Source organism: Sceloporus occidentalis, unplaced genomic scaffold (genome assembly GCF_023333645.1).
Source record: "Sceloporus occidentalis isolate IW3139 unplaced genomic scaffold, rSceOcc1.0.p SCAF_5, whole genome shotgun sequence".
Classification (NCBI taxonomy): Eukaryota; Metazoa; Chordata; class Lepidosauria; order Squamata; family Phrynosomatidae; genus Sceloporus; species Sceloporus occidentalis.
In genome coordinates this window covers 172,708,589-172,724,988 of record NW_028316985.1, presented here as the reverse complement: position 1 = coordinate 172,724,988, position 16,400 = coordinate 172,708,589, and the positions used below count along the sequence as shown (strand labels likewise).

At 46.9% G+C, this 16,400-nt stretch overlaps 1 protein-coding gene across 4 annotated transcripts in view; it reads right to left on the bottom strand.

Moving 5' to 3' along the window:
* FAM13A (family with sequence similarity 13 member A) overlaps window positions 1-15,785 on the bottom strand; it is a 175,812-nt gene extending 160,027 nt beyond the window's left edge. For 2 of the 4 annotated variants that reach the window (XM_089526127.1, XM_089526128.1), the window contains exons 1-2: window positions 15,750-15,785; window positions 3,280-3,469 (exon numbers count right to left, since the gene is read on the bottom strand). In XM_089526127.1, the coding sequence (XP_089382253.1) occupies window positions 3,280-3,469; window positions 15,750-15,773 (214 nt within the window). In that variant the 5' untranslated portion in view covers window positions 15,774-15,785. Of the gene's footprint in view, window positions 1-3,279; window positions 3,527-15,749 lie in introns of those variants that run through there. The other 2 variants (XM_089526126.1, XM_089526129.1) reach the window with 1 other exon arrangement.
* Between the last annotated feature and the right edge of the window lie 615 nt (window positions 15,786-16,400).

Genomic DNA, 16,400 nt, shown 5'->3' with positions numbered 1-16,400 from the left:
CTACAAAATTTACTACACAATACTTACTGCTATAAGTGCAAAACTGCCATTTTGTTGATAAATTGATGCACTATAACTTTTTTAAAAAAATGAAAAGAGAAAGGTGTGAAGGATACTTTTTTGTTCAGTTATGTCTCAGAATTAAAAAAGAATCTCACTTGAGGGTGGGGATAAAATGTTGAAGTGGGTGGCAGGCATGGCCAGAAAATAGTTTGGGACATCAGAACCCCCATCTGGATATTTTTAAAAACCTTAAAAGCCACACAGGGCGACCAGGAGGACAGGGCATCGTAAAATGTAGAACATTCAAGAAAAATATAGGCTGTTATCAAATAAAACCTAAAAACGCTCATATAAATGTAAATTCATGCTTCTTAGTCATGCTCAAAACAGAGGACATGCTGGGCAAAAGGTTGAAATGTAGGACATGTCCTGAAGATACAGCGACAAATACATCAATCACCCAACACATTTGCTGTTAGACAGAGCTCTGAAAAGTCGCGATGAACCGCATTATCACTAATGAACTTGCTCATGTTTTGAGATCTCTCTGTCCCACGACCATCACAGGTACATCTGTGGGAACATGAGAAAGGACCTCCTCAGTGGTTGACCCCAGACTCTGGAATTCGCTTCCCAGAGAAATTAGACTAGCACCCTCCCTACTTTCTTTTTTCAGAAAAGCAACAACTTTTCTATTTTGACAGGCATTTGATAAGTGATGATACAGTATAAGGCCCCTCTTACACAATGTGCTGCATATTGCTAATTGTTGTGTATTGGTGTGCATCTTAATGATTTTATGTTTTGACCTGGTTTTAATTTTTTTTTTCTGATTGTTTCATTATGTTTTGACTTTTCGTATTTTGTGGATTGTCAACAATGCTTTTTAATCATTGTAAGCCACTTTAAGTCCTAATCTAAGAAAAAGATGGGATAGAAAATAATAATACAGTTGACCCTTGGTATCCACTGGGGTTTGGTTCCAAGACTCCCAATGGAAACTAAAATCCATGGATGCTCAAGTCCCATTAAATACAAGGGCATAGTTAAATGGTGTCCCTTATATCGAATGGCAAAATCCAGGTTTTGTTTTTGGAATTTATATGTTTTTGGAATATTTATCATTGGTGGATGCTTGAAACGACGGATAAAAAAATCTGTGGATATGGAGGGCCAGCTGTGATGATGATGATGATGATGATGATGATGATGATGATAATGATATTTTCTATCCTGTCTTTTTCCCAGATTAGGACTGAGAGAGTGTAATCATCATCGTCGTTGTCATTGTTGGATGACAACTGGTCACGCTGGCTGAAGGATTCTGGTAGCTGTAGGCTAAAAAAGCAACTTTTTAAAGTTTTAAACACTTATTACATATCAGACAAAAGGCCCTTTTCAAAAGAGCATGAGGGACCAGTAGGAGAGCTGGACACAGAGCATCTTACATAAAATGCAACATGTCTTCACAAAGAGTTACTTCTGTTTAACTGAAAAAAGTTCAGCTTGTTGCTTTATTATCTTCTTCAAATCCCACAGGGAACAAGCAGCTGTTTTAAAGAAAATGCATTCTGTAAACAGGAGCCTGCTCTTCTCAACTGTGAACTAGTCATTTACTAGAAAATTGGGTGGTGCAGCTAGAGTCAATTCTTTATGCAGAAATAATCCAGTTTGACACCACTTTAACTGCCATGGCTGTATGCTATGGAATTCTGGGAATTGTAGTTTGTGATGGCATCAGAGCTCTCTGACAGAAAAGGCTAAATGTCTCACAAAACTACAGTTCCCCAAATCCCATAGCATTCAACCATGGCAGTTAAAGTGGTGTCAAACTGGACTATTTCTGCAGCGCAGATGCACGCTTCATGGAGTTTCAGCAGAATACAAGAGGTGAGAGGAAGGCTGTGTTTGCCACCTTGATCTCCTTACTGCAAGGTAGAAATACTTATTTGGAGTCAGATCACTGGTATGCCTAGTCCAGGATTATTCTAACTGCAACCAGTTCTGCAAGATGTCAGAGCTCCAAATTCTGAGCATAAGACCAAATTGAAATGGCTTGCTGCAAGTAAAGAAACTATTTGAAATATGAAGAAAGGTTTTAGCATATCCTTTTGCCTGCAGTGCTGGCTTTGTACAGTACAAGGAATTTTTGTAAAGTATGGGAGTTTTCAGTCTGAAATGTCATAATGACATTCTTAGTTCAATTTACCAGCACCCAGATCTCATCCATGCAAAGATGATTTACAAATGTGGACAAAACTCAGATGACAAAGACAACTTGCCCATAATCACACATCGAGTCCATGAGTCAGGACATGAATTTGGGTCTCATTGGTCAACTACTTAGCTTTTTGCTGTTGTGTCGCCTTCAAGTCATTTCCAACTTGTGATAACCCTAAGGCGAACCTATCCTGGGATTTTCTTGGCAAATTTATTCAGAGGGAGTTTGCCATTGCCATTTTCTGAGGTTGCGAGAGTGTGACTTGTCCAAGGTCACGCAGTGGGTCTCCATGGCTGAACTGGGAATCCAACTCCTGGTCTCTAACATCAAAGGTCTAATGCTTAAACCACCACACCATGCTGGATCGCCACTAGAAAATGTCCAGCCAGGTCTGGGAGTCTTGTGGGAAGGGAACTACTCTGGAGTCTCTTCCTTCCACTGCTCAAATACTCAATATAAATATTTGGGTGAGGCCAAATGATACAGCTACCTTGCTGAAGACAAACAGGTCTGGGGTTCCATGAAAAAAAGAGAGATAGCATGCAAAAGTAAAATAAATATGCACACATCTGCACTGCCAATTTAACCTACTTGAATAGTCCCTGGACAAAGATGTAGTGGTTTGAGCGTTGGGCTACGACTCTGGAGACTAGGGTTCAAATCTCAGCTTGGCCATGTCAACCAACTGGGTGACTTTGGGCAAGTCACACTCTCTCAGCTTCAGAGGCAGACTGAACACAATTTCATGAAATTGTCAGCATCAGCAAATTTCAAATTCCCAGTGTTTTCTCCCCACTCCCTCTCTGTAGCCATGATCATTATGGAGATTAAAAAATTCAGACTTTGATAAAATCACTTCCTTCCACTAAAGCTCCCCAAATCCCCTATACAGATCACACTGGTTGGAAGACTCTGGTAACTGTTGTCCCCCCAAAAATAAAACTTCCCCAAACTCTCAAAACAATGCATATATGCAGACAGAACAGACATACCTTTTACTGTTATACCTTTCTTTCATCTTTTTTTTAAAAAGAGGCAATCAGACAGGAGCTTACCGTGCTGAGTCAGGTATTCAACAATATCCCTCACGACATCTGGAATGCCATTTGTACTCAGTCCCTGATGCTGAAGCTCCTGAAGGCTCACCCCGAACACTTTCCTACAAGAGATGCCCCTTTGCCCTTTCATGGGTGCACCTGCAATCTTTTTCATGTCTTCTTTCAGCCTCACCGCTGATTTACTTTGCTTGAAAGAGCAGAGGAAGAGAGAGCAATCGGTCAGTGTGACTACAGGGGGCTGCATGGCTCTAGGAGACACAGAACTGCACAAATGCACAGCAAAGTTCCCACAGGGCAGGATGTCTCAGAAAAGATCTGGGACAAAAACACGCATACGCCCATGCACAATGAAAAAGGAAAAATAGGAAATGCAACAGGAGGAGCTTCTCAATGGGTAGCTGAGCAACCGGAGTGGATAACTTCTAAGTCCACAAGTTGCATCACCAGAGCAACTGTGGGTGGAGTGGAAATAAAAATACAGTCTATGAATGGGAACCACCTGCACTGAAACATCAGCTTAAGCAGAAATACAGATAAAAATAAAAACTCAAGTAAGCATTGCTTGGCACTGTAGCAGCGTGCCACTAGTCTACAAGCTGTTTTCATACCTCTATGGTAGGGTCGCCATAAGTTAAAGCCCACTTGAAAGGGCATAACAACAACACTGTACCACAACAAAGAGTTTATAGCAATCAGTCCTCTGTATCCATGCATTTTTTATCCACAGATTCAAGCAGCCATGGCTTGACAATATTAAAAAATTTATATAAATTCTCAAAACCAAACCTTGATTTCGTTATTTTATATAAGGGACACAATTTTACTAAGCCATTATATTTAATGGGATTTGAACATCCACAGATTTTGGTATCCAAGGGGGGTCCAGGAGCCAAACCCCCAGTGGATACCAACGACTCACTGTACTATATATAGTTTCATCTTACTGTCTCATTATCTATAGTGTAGTGGTTTCAGTGTTGGACTAGGAATCTGGAGACCAGGGTTGAAATCCCAGCTCTGCCATATAAACCCACTGTGTGACCTTGGGCAAATCACACACCAGTAGTATAATACTCTAGATAATTATCTTTCTTCTTGTAACTATAGAAGCACAGTGTTCTGAACATTTTAAATTAAGTTTTTGTTTCTTTCTATACCAGGGGTAGGCAACCTTTTTGAGCCAGGGGCCGGGTTGCTGTCCCTCAGACAACTGGGGGGCCGAAGCCAAAAAATAAATAATTAAATTTTTAAAAAAAATTTAAATATATAAATAAACCAGGACAAATGTAGGAAAAAAATTTCAAATGGAAGACACTTTTTTTTAAAAAAATGGAGTACACACGAAAAAATTTGCTGATTTTTTAAAAAATGCTAATATAAATGCATGTTTCTGAGGCTTCTATGGACAATTGCCCCCCAAAGGCCCGGGCGGCAATCGGCGGCAGGACCGGGCTGGGGCCGGTCCCAAGGCCTTGCCGGGCCGCATCCGGCCCGCGGGCCGCAGGTTGCCTACCCCTGTTCTATACTATTTATTTATTTAGGACTATTTAGCCTGATGAAGAATTGTGGAGAATCCCAAAGCTTGCACTCTTGTGTAATATTTTGTATGGTCCAAATAAAGGCATTACCTAACTCTGATTTTTCTTAGCATACATGAACTACTCACTGCATTCATTTCTGGAGGTTTTTCAAAAATTCTAAACCAAGTACAGACAACATATGAGCCACCAAGTTGAAAGCAGCCCAGTGAGACCAGACAGGTACTTAATAAGTTTAATTCCACAGTCCCTGGCAACCTAGGTGCAGGGAGAGCTTTACTGAGACCTGCTGGACCACAGTAGCTGGAAGTCTTCATTCTCCTTGATGGGCCATACTTTACATGGATCTGCTATAAACCACTATGACTATGCCTGCAGTACAGAAATAATCCAAGTTGACACCACTTTAATTGATATGGAATTCTGGGAACTATAGTTTTGGGAGACATCTAGGGCCTGAACAGACAGGCCAAAATAAAGCTGCTTTGGGTCACTTTGGAGGCATGCTGTTTAAATGCTGCATGCATCCTAAGAGGCTGGAAGCTGCGCCAAAGCCACGGTCCAGTCCTAAGGACTAGAGTGCAGCTTTGGTGCAGCTTCTGGCCTCTTAAGATGTGTGTGTCTAGGGTTGCCATAAGTGAGGACCTCCAAACCGGGACAAATGTAGGACAAATGCAGGACATTTTCAAATGTAGGACACATTTTTTAAAAATGGAGGACACTCAAAAAATTGAGGCTTTTTTTTGAAATGTTAATATAAATGCATGTTTCTTAGGCATGATCAAAATGGAGGACATTTTGACATTATTCGTAGACAGATCACGGAAATGTACTTCCCTTTCTGGCCACCCCCCTCTCCCCATTCCAAACAGCACATTTGAGCATTGAACATGGCTTTATTTTAACATTGCCTCTTGCATATTTCAGAGGCTTATTCCACAACCAAACCCTTTGGTCAAGGGACTTTGGTTTTTCTTCATTTTGACTTGTTTTGTCTGTATTCCACCCCACTAAATAAAGGAGACATGAAATGGAGTTAATGGGTACAAGTTGTTAAACAAAAAAGTCTTGTGAGACTCTGTAGGCAAGAAGTGCACCATGCTAAGAACTGCATTAAGCACACTTAGGCTGCTGCCACACTGCTTTCACTCTCATCACCCTATCCCAGGGGTCGGCAACCTCCGGCCCGCGGGCCGGATGCGGCCCGCGAAGGCCTGGCCGCCGGCCCCCGGCTGCCCCTGCCGCCGCCGCCGCCGCCGCGGCCGCCCGTCGCGGCTTTTCGCCGCTCTGGGCGCCGCCATTTTGGGCGGCAAAATGGCGGCGAAGTCTCGCGCGACCTTCCCTGAGGTCGCGCGAGACTTCGCCGCCATTTTGGGCGAAAAAATGCCGGCGCCCATAGCGGCCTCTGGGGCTATGGGCGCCGCCATTTTTTCGCCCAAAATGGCGGCGAAGTCACGCGCGACCTCGGGGGAGGTCGCGCGAGACTTCGCCGCCATTTTGCCGCCCAAAATGGCGGCGCCCAGAGTGGCCGCCACGGCAGCAGCGGCAATGGCGGCGGGCCTCTAGGAGGCCCGCTACCATCTCTGGGACCCTCCAGGAGGGCTCCCAGGGCGGCAGGGGGCCTCTGGGAGGCCCGCTGCCGTCTCTGGGACCCTCCAGGCGGGCTCCCAGGGCGGCAGGGGGCCTCTGCAGGGCCCTCTGCCATCCCTGGGGCCCTGCTTTAGGGCTCCCAGGGTGGCAGGGGGCCTCTGCTGGGCCCTCTGCCATCCCTGGGGCCCTGCAGGAGGGCTCCCAGGGTGGCAGGGGGCCTCTGCGGGGCCCGCTGCCATCCCTGGGGCCCTGCTTTAGGGCTCCCAGGGTGGCAGGGGGCCTCTGCTGGGCCCTCTGCCATCCCTGGGGCCCTGCAGGAGGGCTCCCAGGGTGGCAGGGGGCCTCTGCAGGGCCCTCTGCCATCCCTGGGGCCCTGCAGGAGGGCTCCCAGGGCGGCAGGGGGCCTCTGTGGGGCCCGCTGCCATCCCTGGGGCCCTGCTTTAGGGCTCCCAGGGTGGCAGGGGGCCTCTGCAGGGCGCTCTGCCATCCCTGGGGCCCTGCAGGAGGGCTCCCAGGGCGGCAGGGGGCCTCTGCGGGGCCCGCTGCCATCCCTGGGGCCCTGCTTTAGGGCTCCCAGGGTGGCAGGGGGCCTCTGCTGGGCCCTCTGCCATCCCTGGGGCCCTGCAGGAGGGCTCCCAGGGTGGCAGGGGGCCTCTGCAGGGCCCTCTGCCATCCCTGGAGCCCTGCAGGAGGGCTCCCAGGGCGGCAGGGGGCCTCTGTGGGGCCCGCTGCCATCCCTGGGGCCCTGCTTTAGGGCTCCCAGGGTGGCAGGGGGCCTCTGCAGGGCGCTCTGCCATCCCTGGGGCCCTGCAGGAGGGCTCCCAGGGTGGCAGGGGGCCTCTGCTGGGCCCGCTGCCATCCCTGGGGCCCTGCTTTAGGGCTCCCAGGGTGGCAGGGGGCCTCTGCAGGGCCCTCTGCCATCCCTGGGGCCCTGCAGGAGGGCTCCCAGGGCGGTAGGGGGCCTCTGCAGGGCTCTCTGCCATCCCTGGGGCCCTGCTTTAGGGCTCCCAGGGTGGCAGGGGGCCTCTGCAGGGCCCTCTGCCATCCCTGGGGCCCTGCAGGAGGGCTCCCAGGGCGGCAGGGGGCCTCTGCAGGGCTCTCTGCCATCCCTGGGGCCCTGCTTTAGGGCTCCCAGGGTGGCAGGGGGCCTCTGCAGGGCCCTCTGCCATCCCTGGGGCCCTGCAGGAGGGCTCCCAGTGTGGCAGGGGGCCTCTGCTGGGCCCGCTGCCATCCCTGGGGCCCTGCTTTAGGGCTCCCAGTGTGGCAGGGGGCCTCTGCAGGGCCCTCTGCCATCCCTGGGGCCCTGCAGGAGGGCTCCCAGGGCGGCAGGGGGCCTCTGCAGGGCTCTCTGCCATCCCTGGGGCCCTGCTTTAGGGCTCCCAGGGTGGCAGGGGGCCTCTGCAGGGCCCTCTGCCATCCCTGGGGCCCTGCAGGAGGGCTCCCAGGGTGGCAGGGGGCCTCTGCGGGGCCCGCTGCCATCCCTGGGGCCATGCTTTAGGGCTCCCAGGGTGGCAGGGGGCCTCTGCAGGGCCCTCTGCCATCCCTGGGGCCCTGCAGGAGGGCTCCCAGGGCGGCAGGGGGCCTCTGCAGGGCCCTCTGCCATCCCTGGGGCCCTGCAGGAGGGCTCCCAGGGTGGCAGGGGGCCTCTGCGGGGCCCGCTGCCATCCCTGGGGCCCTGCTTTAGGGCTCCCAGGGTGGCAGGGGGCCTCTGCAGGGCCCTCTGCCATCCCTGGGGCCCTGCAGAGGCCCCCTGCCACCCTGGGAGCCCTCCTGCAGGGCCCCCTGCCGCCCTGGGAGCCCCCAGCTTTTTTGCTGGTCCCTGACGGGGCCTAGGGCCCCGTCAGGGGCCAGCAAAAATGGGGAGGCCTGGCCCCCGGAGGGTGGAAGCTCCGCCCCCGGCATGCGGCCCCGCCCCTGGAGGGTGGAAGCTCCACCCCCCAGCACACAGCCCCGCCCCGGAGGGTGGAAGCTCCACCCCCGGCATGTGGCCCCGCCCCAGAGGGTGGAAGCTCCACCCCTGGCACGTGGCCCCGCCCCGGAGGGTCGAAGCTCCACCCCCCAGCTTCGGCCCCCCGGTCGCCTGAGGGACAGCAACCCGGCCCCCGGCTCAAAAAGGTTGCCTACCCCTGCCCTATCCTATGGAATCCTGGGATTTGTAGTTTGTTGTGGTGCCAAGGCTGGGCTTTGAAATCTCAGGCATAAGAGAGGCAAAAGGCTTGGGCTGCATCTACACTGGAGAAATAATCTGGTTTGAGACCACTTTAACTGTCTTGGCTGAATGCTATGGAATTCTGGGAATGGTGGTTTGTTCCAGCACCACAGCAGAATGGCAGTTAACCCCTGGAAAGCTCTCTGACCAAGGTGACCAATGACCTCACCCCAAAATGTAGGGCACCCAAGCAAAAATATGTAGGACATGGCAAAAAATAAAAGCTAAAAACATCCATGTACTTATAAATCCATGCTTCTTAGCCATGATCCAAATGGAGGACATTTTGAAATGTGACAGAAGAGGACATGTCCTGGAAAAGGAGGAGGATGCCTGGTCACCTTGTCTCTGGTCCAAAACACACTGCAGAAATAAAACAATGCTGGACTGAAATGCCCAGAGTTCCTCACCAAAGCTGCATCCACACTGAGGAAAGAATCCAGTTTGAGAGTGACTTAACTGTCCTGGGTTAGTGCTGGGGAATGCTGGGAATTGTGGTACATTGTGGCCCCAGAGCTATCTCTGACAGGGAGTCCCATAACCCTCCAAACCTAGTTGAACTGCAGTGCCCAGAATTCCTCCCCAGGTGCATCCACACTGAGGAAATGGTCCAGTTTAAGACTGCTCAGTGCTGGGGAATCCTGGGAATTGTAGTCTATTGTGGCCTCAGAGCCATCACTGACAGAGAAGTCTCAATGTCTCCCAAACACTAGCATTCCCAGGATTCCCTAGCACTGAGTTAAAGCAGTCTCAAAGTGGGTTATTATTCCTGCAGTGTGTGTGAGAGATATAAAAGCTAGGGACTGGATTCATTTGGAGGATCTCTGTGTCCAAAACACACTGCTTGGACTGCCAGGGCTCAGTGCTATGGAATCCTGGGAATTGTAGTTTATTGTGGCATTGAGCTTTGGCAGTTAAAGGGGTCTCAAAGTGCAGAGGGGGGGGGGAGAGAAAAGCCAGGGAGAGTGAATGAGAAGCTCATCTTGGCTGTGACTACTCTGAGAGGAGGAGGAGGAGGAGGAGGAGGGAGGGAGCCAAGGGAAGTGGCCAGGACCATCAGCCTCCTCTCTTCCACCGAAGACTGCTGGCAAGAGGCTCTGCCCCCAGCCAACGCCTCCTCTGTGGACCATTCAACTTCCTTTTGTCAAAAGAGCTCTGGTGCCACAAGAAACTACAATTCCCAGAATCCCATAGCACTGTGCCATGGATGTTTAAGGGGGGGGGTCAAACTATTTCTGCAGCCTTTTGCTATCCCAAAGCCCTTCCTATTTACAAGCAAGGCAAAATCTCTTCCTTCCAAGCCCTTGAAAACCAGCCCAAGTGGAGGGCTGATTGCTTCTTTCCCATTGGTCAGCTTTGGGAGAAATTTGCATATTCCAAGTAAAGGTGTTTAGGGCCTCAAAAACGATCCTGTGATAAAGAATTACAAGAATACTGATGCAGTATACATTTAAAAGATGAGGAGGCATTTAGACTCCCAGGGAAACAGGAACGATTGATGGCCTTTTTTTCTTTGCTCACTGTAACCTGAAAGTAATGCCTCTTGCAGGGTATATATACCAAGTGGGCTGGCAATAGCTCTGAGTGGCAGATGTCTTTAAGACCTGCTCTCTAGGCTGAGCCAGGCAGGGAGGCAGGGAGGGTGGCACACAGCCATGGGGAGGGGTGGAGCTGCCTCCAGGGCCTTGCTGGGGGGGAGGTCCCAGGGGAGGGGCCAAACTGGGGTGGGACTGTGTGGCCCACCCCAAACTGGGAAAGTCCCGCCCCCAGGCAAGATATGGCAAGCCTATGTGTGTCATTTAAACAGCATACCTCCAAAGTGACCCAAAGCATCTTTATTTTGGCCTGTCTGTTCAGGCCCCTAGCCTTCTCTATCAGAGATCTCTGGTGTCACAACAAACTAATTTTTGCTAAATTCCATAGCATTGAGCCATGGCAGTTAAAGTGGTGTCAACTTGGATTATTCCTATAGTGTCGACTCAGCCTATGATAAATGTTACAGTGTAATCCTCAATGATGCAGACATCTCTGTTCTGAAGAAAGTGGGGGGAATGAAGAACTATTCTAAAAGCATTCCAATTATGGGACAGAACCAAGGAAGACTGAGCAGAATGTCCCTTTCTGGTAAGGTTATCAGGTGTCCCTTATTAAAAGGAATATCCCTTGCGGATCAGAAACTTGTCCCTTATAGGGACCCCATGTGTCCCTTATTGCATGGGATATCTTGTGTTTGTGAGCTGAAAAGCTTTTCATTTTAGATAGACTGAGCAAGATACAAAAAAATATCAAATTTTGGAGTGGGTACCCTTCATAAAGACAGAAATATGTACATTGTTATGTATCAGTGTGGACAATATGTTAATATTACAGAGAATCACATGGCTAAGTTAACTGAAATCATTTCAATTGGTATTCACATGGAACACAACTTGTGAATAGCTACTACTTGATTGTTAGTCCTGCACATCAACTGTCCCTTACTATTATTTTGAAAACAAGGCGACACTAATTCTTGCTCAACATCATTGAAGAATAAAGGCAGCAATGCTCTGAACACTTTCTTAGGAGTAAGTCCCATTGAACTCTGTGACATCAACGTCTGCACAGAAATGCACAAAACCATGCTAAAAAGACTCAAAGGGAAAGATGCAAGAGCTGGAAAGAACAGAAACTGCATGATCATACTTTTTAAAAAGTTATTTACGTTATGTTCTGTCATCTCAGAACAGCAGAGGAAGCTATTACACATTCCCCTGAATACAGTAGTGTCTGGGTAAATAAATTTAAAAACCTCAAAAATAATAGTTGAAAAAAAAGCAACTAGCAGCATTGTTTTCAGATAGATCCTGGATCCTAGAAGAATACTATGAGATCTGAAGTTGATTTAAAAAAACTTATTAAAACAGGTATTTATAAAAAGCACTGAACTGTTCAGCATGCACCTTCCTCAGTGGAAAGGGAGAGATAAGTAGTATCCCATGGGAATTACAGAATACACAAGGTGTAGCATCAGATTCAGAGGATGGTACTGGAAAGGTGGTACAGTCCTCTAAATCAGTGCCTCTTAAGCTATCTGATGTGTCAGACTTGCAGGGATTTCCACCCTATGTGTCAGGGACTGGCACTATATTTGTGCCCACTGACTACAACTGGAAATTTGTTGTGGACCAGTGCTCGATGGGTTGTGCTCCATGGACCACTACTTTCAGTAGCACTGCACCAATTCAAGGCCTTATAATGAAATGCAAGATATAGGATGAGGGACACCTGGCTGAACAAGACTACATGAGAAAGGGATCTAGGAGTCCAAGTAGACCATAAGCTGAACATGAGTCAACAGTGCGATGCGGCAGCTAACAAGGCCAATGCGATTTTAGGCTGCATCAATAGAAGTATAGTGTCTAGATCAAGAGAAGTAATAGTGCCACTCTATTCTGCTTTGGTCAGCCCCCACCTGGAATACTGTGTCCAGTTCTGGGCACTACAATTCAAAAAGGACATTGAGAAACTGTAGCGTGTCCAAAGGAGGGCGACTAAAATGGTGAAGGGCCTGGAAACCATGTCCTATGAGGAACGATTTAGGGAGCTGGGGATGTTTAGCCTGGAGAAGAGAAGGTTAAGAGGTGATATGATAGCCCTGTTTAAATATGTGAAGGGATGTCATGTTGAGGAGGGAGCAAGCTTGTTTTCTGCTGCTCCAGAGACTAGAACGCAGAACAATGGATGCAAACTGCAGGAAAAGAGATTCCACCTCAACATTAGGAGGAACTTCCTGACAATAAGGGCTGTTTGACAGTGGAACAAACTCCCTCGAAGTGCGGTGGAGTCTCCTTCCTTAGAGGTCTTCAAACAGAGGCTGGATGGCCATCTGTCGGGGATGCTTTGATTGTGATTTCCTGCATGGCAGGGGGTTGGACTGGATGGCCCTTGTGGTCTCTTCCAACTCTACGATTCTATGATTAGGCATCAAGTCTCTATAATGAAAGAACAAGTCTTTTCTGCATAAACACCCATTTTGGAAGTTGTCAGCTTAAATAGTGAAAATATACAACTAAAACAACTCTGAACATCAAGACTGTGGTGGGGGCAAGTTAAATCTTGCTTTTTCTCAAATGTGTACATTACTGCATGGGCAAAACTGCACACTGTATCCAATATATAGTGTATGGATAAAGAGTCCTTTCTTTTTCACACACAGCTATGCATGCACAGCCTCAAACCAGGCTTTCCTTCCCAAACCAGTTTTCATTTAAAAATTCAGCCAGCTTGCATAGGGACTAAAGTAAGGGATGTGTGGTTGCATTTTTTTTTAAAAAATGCTGCTTTTAAACATACCAATATCTGCAGCAAACATGCACAAACCTGCTTAGGAGTAATAAGCCCCTTTTGAGATCAGCCATACTGAGGATTACAGGAGCCATTGTCACTAAGAAAGTCTAACAGAAAAAGAACGTAAAGAAAAAAAATCCAATAAGTGTGTGTGCGTGCGTGGGGAAATCCTGCTTTTAGAAACAAATTTGGTCGCCCTCCCCACACTTGAACAGAAAAAGGGTCAGCCACTTACACAGCCCTCCTTAACTGTAAAGCATTGCAAATAGCCTAACTACAGAACACTGTGGAAGCAACTTTGGGAAAGCACAAAGAAGCAGAACTGTAAACATATGATACTGTTAGGGTTTAAGGGATAGGGACAGGAAGATCTCAGAGCAATATCCAGTGCATTTTTGTTCAGAGGTAAATTTCACTCAGTTCAATGGGGCTAACATTCATGCAGCCTTAAATTACTACAGTGCCAATCCAGTTGCTTGAGACTAAACTCTATTACTGTTGTTAACCGCCCGGATTGGTTTGCCACAGGGCGGTATATAAATAAATATTATTATTATATATTATTATTATTAACATGGTAGGATTTTCAGTATAATGTAGAGGAATGCACAGCTAACAAAATCTTCAGTATTTTTTTTAACAAATCAGTAACAGAAAATTGAATCTTCTAAATGGTGTTTCTGTTGGGATGGTTTTGGAAGGACTTGTAAAGCATTAGAGAGAGAGAGAGAGAGAGACCAGACTTTCAGGGTGGGTTAAAACACACACACACACACACTCTCCATTGCATCATCTGACCCAGTGAAATTAAGTGGAACTTAACACTGGAAGATCACACAAGTGGTTCATTCTATGGCAAAACAGAAATGCCAGTCTGCCACACGTTATTGGATGTTTTCCCTGCCTGCTGGGCAAGTCTGCCCAATATTCAGACCACCCAGATCCCTCCTGCCTGCCACCTCTCAGCCTCCATGCACAAATCACCATAGACAGCCTGTACTCACACAGATGGCTAATGCGCCTGCTCCCATTCTTTCAGAGCTGTCTGGAAGAAGTGATGCCGAAGGGATGAAAGCATTAAGTGACAGACTGCGAGAGATTCCCAGTCCTCCCTTCAACCAGCCACAAAATCCCCAAAGCTTTGCATTTCCTTCCTGGCTCAAAAACCAGCCAGCAGGCCTTGAACATTTCTCTCCAAAACAGCAAAGTTCTCCATGGGGCTTTGGATACACATGGCTGGAGTCAATGCTCTGAGACTGAAATCTGAGTCAGAGGCTCTGGCATTGGCAGTCTTGCTAAGTCACATGACTTTCAAAGTCATCAGCATCTTTTATAGGCACTTCCAGGGATTTCATGCAAGGAGGCTGGCTTTCTCTGGAGATGCTTCACCCCAGTGGTGCACAAGGGGCCGCTGCTTCTACCCAGGAACCTGAGCACTACCATGCTCTCTTTCTGACTTCACCTTCATGGTGATTTCCTATCCACCATCCCATTCCAAAACTTCTAACTTTAGATTCCTCCAGTTCCTGCCTGCTGATTTAATTTCTTGGATTATATATATCGAACTGGGGCTATCACCCACTATTGTACTGTCCTTTTTACCAGGATTTGAGTTTGCTTGGGTTTTGTTTTTTTTGGTAATATAAGTGCAAACAAAACAAAACAAACACACAATATACAACATACATTATTGTCAGGTGCCTTCAAATCATTATTGATTTATGGTTTCCCTATCATAGGTTTTTCTTGGCAATTTTTCTTCAGAGGGGGTTTGTCATTGCCATCCTCTGAGGCTGAGAGAGTGTGACTTGCCCAAGGTCATCCAGTGGTTTTATTTTTTTAATGTTCAAACAGGGAATCAAACCCTGATCTCCAAAGTCATAGTCCAACACTCAGACTACTACACCATGCTGGCAACATAAATACAATTACAATACTAAGTACTCCAAGCTACCCACTCTCCTCCCTACATAGCAAATATTAAACAATTGACTTGCTGTCATCCAAATCAAAGTCAATATAATAAAAGAAAGACATACTTTTTTATACTACTAGATTTTGCTTATATCTTCTGACTTAGAATCATGGGGAAAAGGGGGAATCCCCCCTCAATCTTTTCATTTTGCTAAAATGACATTATATTTAGCTTATAATAAGATCACCATACCTACAAATCTATTTTACCATGATTTGTGTTTGAATGTTAGCAACCCAGTTCTCCAAAAGCATTCAGGGAGATCTGATACATTTTCTATGGATTGTTTTTAATTATTATTATTATTGTTGTTGTCATTGTCAGAGCTGTGTTTTCAGGTTACATACAAAGTGGCAAGATTTTGTGTACCTGCTATTATTCTAGGAAAGTAATTATTAAAAAGTTAATAATTACTATATTGAGCTTTTTATTTTAAATGTTATAGTGGCTATATGTGTGGTATTTTTTCCCTGTTTTAGCTGTTTACTTTCATCCAGAATTGTATGTTATTGAATATTATTGAACATAGCTGTGTTATCTGTAAAACAGTTGTGATTTTTGATGATAATAAACTTTAAATTAAAGGTACAGAGCTAACGTGGTGTAGTGGTTTGAGCACTGGACTATTGACTCTGGAGAACAGGGTTCAAATCTCCACTCAGGCACAAAACCCATTGAATGACCCTGGAAAAGTCACATTCTCTCAGCCTCTGATGATGGAAATGGTAAAGAAAATTCTATGGTAGGTTTGCCTTAGGATCGCCATAAGTAAAAAATGACTTAGAGGCACACAACAACAATAACAAATAATATGATAAATGCTTACCTGGAAGTAAGTCCCTTGAAGCATGACAGAACTTGTTTTCTGAGCAAACGTGAATAGGAATGTGCTGCACCTTTCTTGACCACTGCATGTTTTATAAGATTGGTGGCTAGAAGCAGGCTTGCAAAACTGTGGTTAAAGTTAGCTACCACACCATTTACATTAACAAATGGTTCAGATGCAACACTTGTGGTTAGTTCCTAAAAGGAAAGTGTTGATGACAGGAATGAGACTGTATGATAGAGGAAGAGGGAGATCTTAATTTCCTAAGTGTGGATGGAAAACAGAGGATAGTAGTACCTGCACAAAAAACATAAGTGTATATTCAACAGGAGAAAGTGACAAGATCAAATGATGGTTTCCACAGTATGATGACCGCTCAGATTTCAGTAACACTTCTGATGTTCAGCACATAAAATCTTCCACACTTCTTCAGTGATTGACTGATTGGTCTAGTTCTCAGAGCTGATTCACTGTTTACAGCAGAGGTGGACAACTTATGGCCCTACAGTTGCTACTGGACTCTTAAATTCCCACCATCCTTCACTGCATTGGCTTTGCAGCTGCAGCATAATACCATCACAAGTAGCCCACCTGTTCTATAGATCAGTAGTTGCCAAGCATTGGCCTCCAAATGTTTGGGGCTTCACTTCC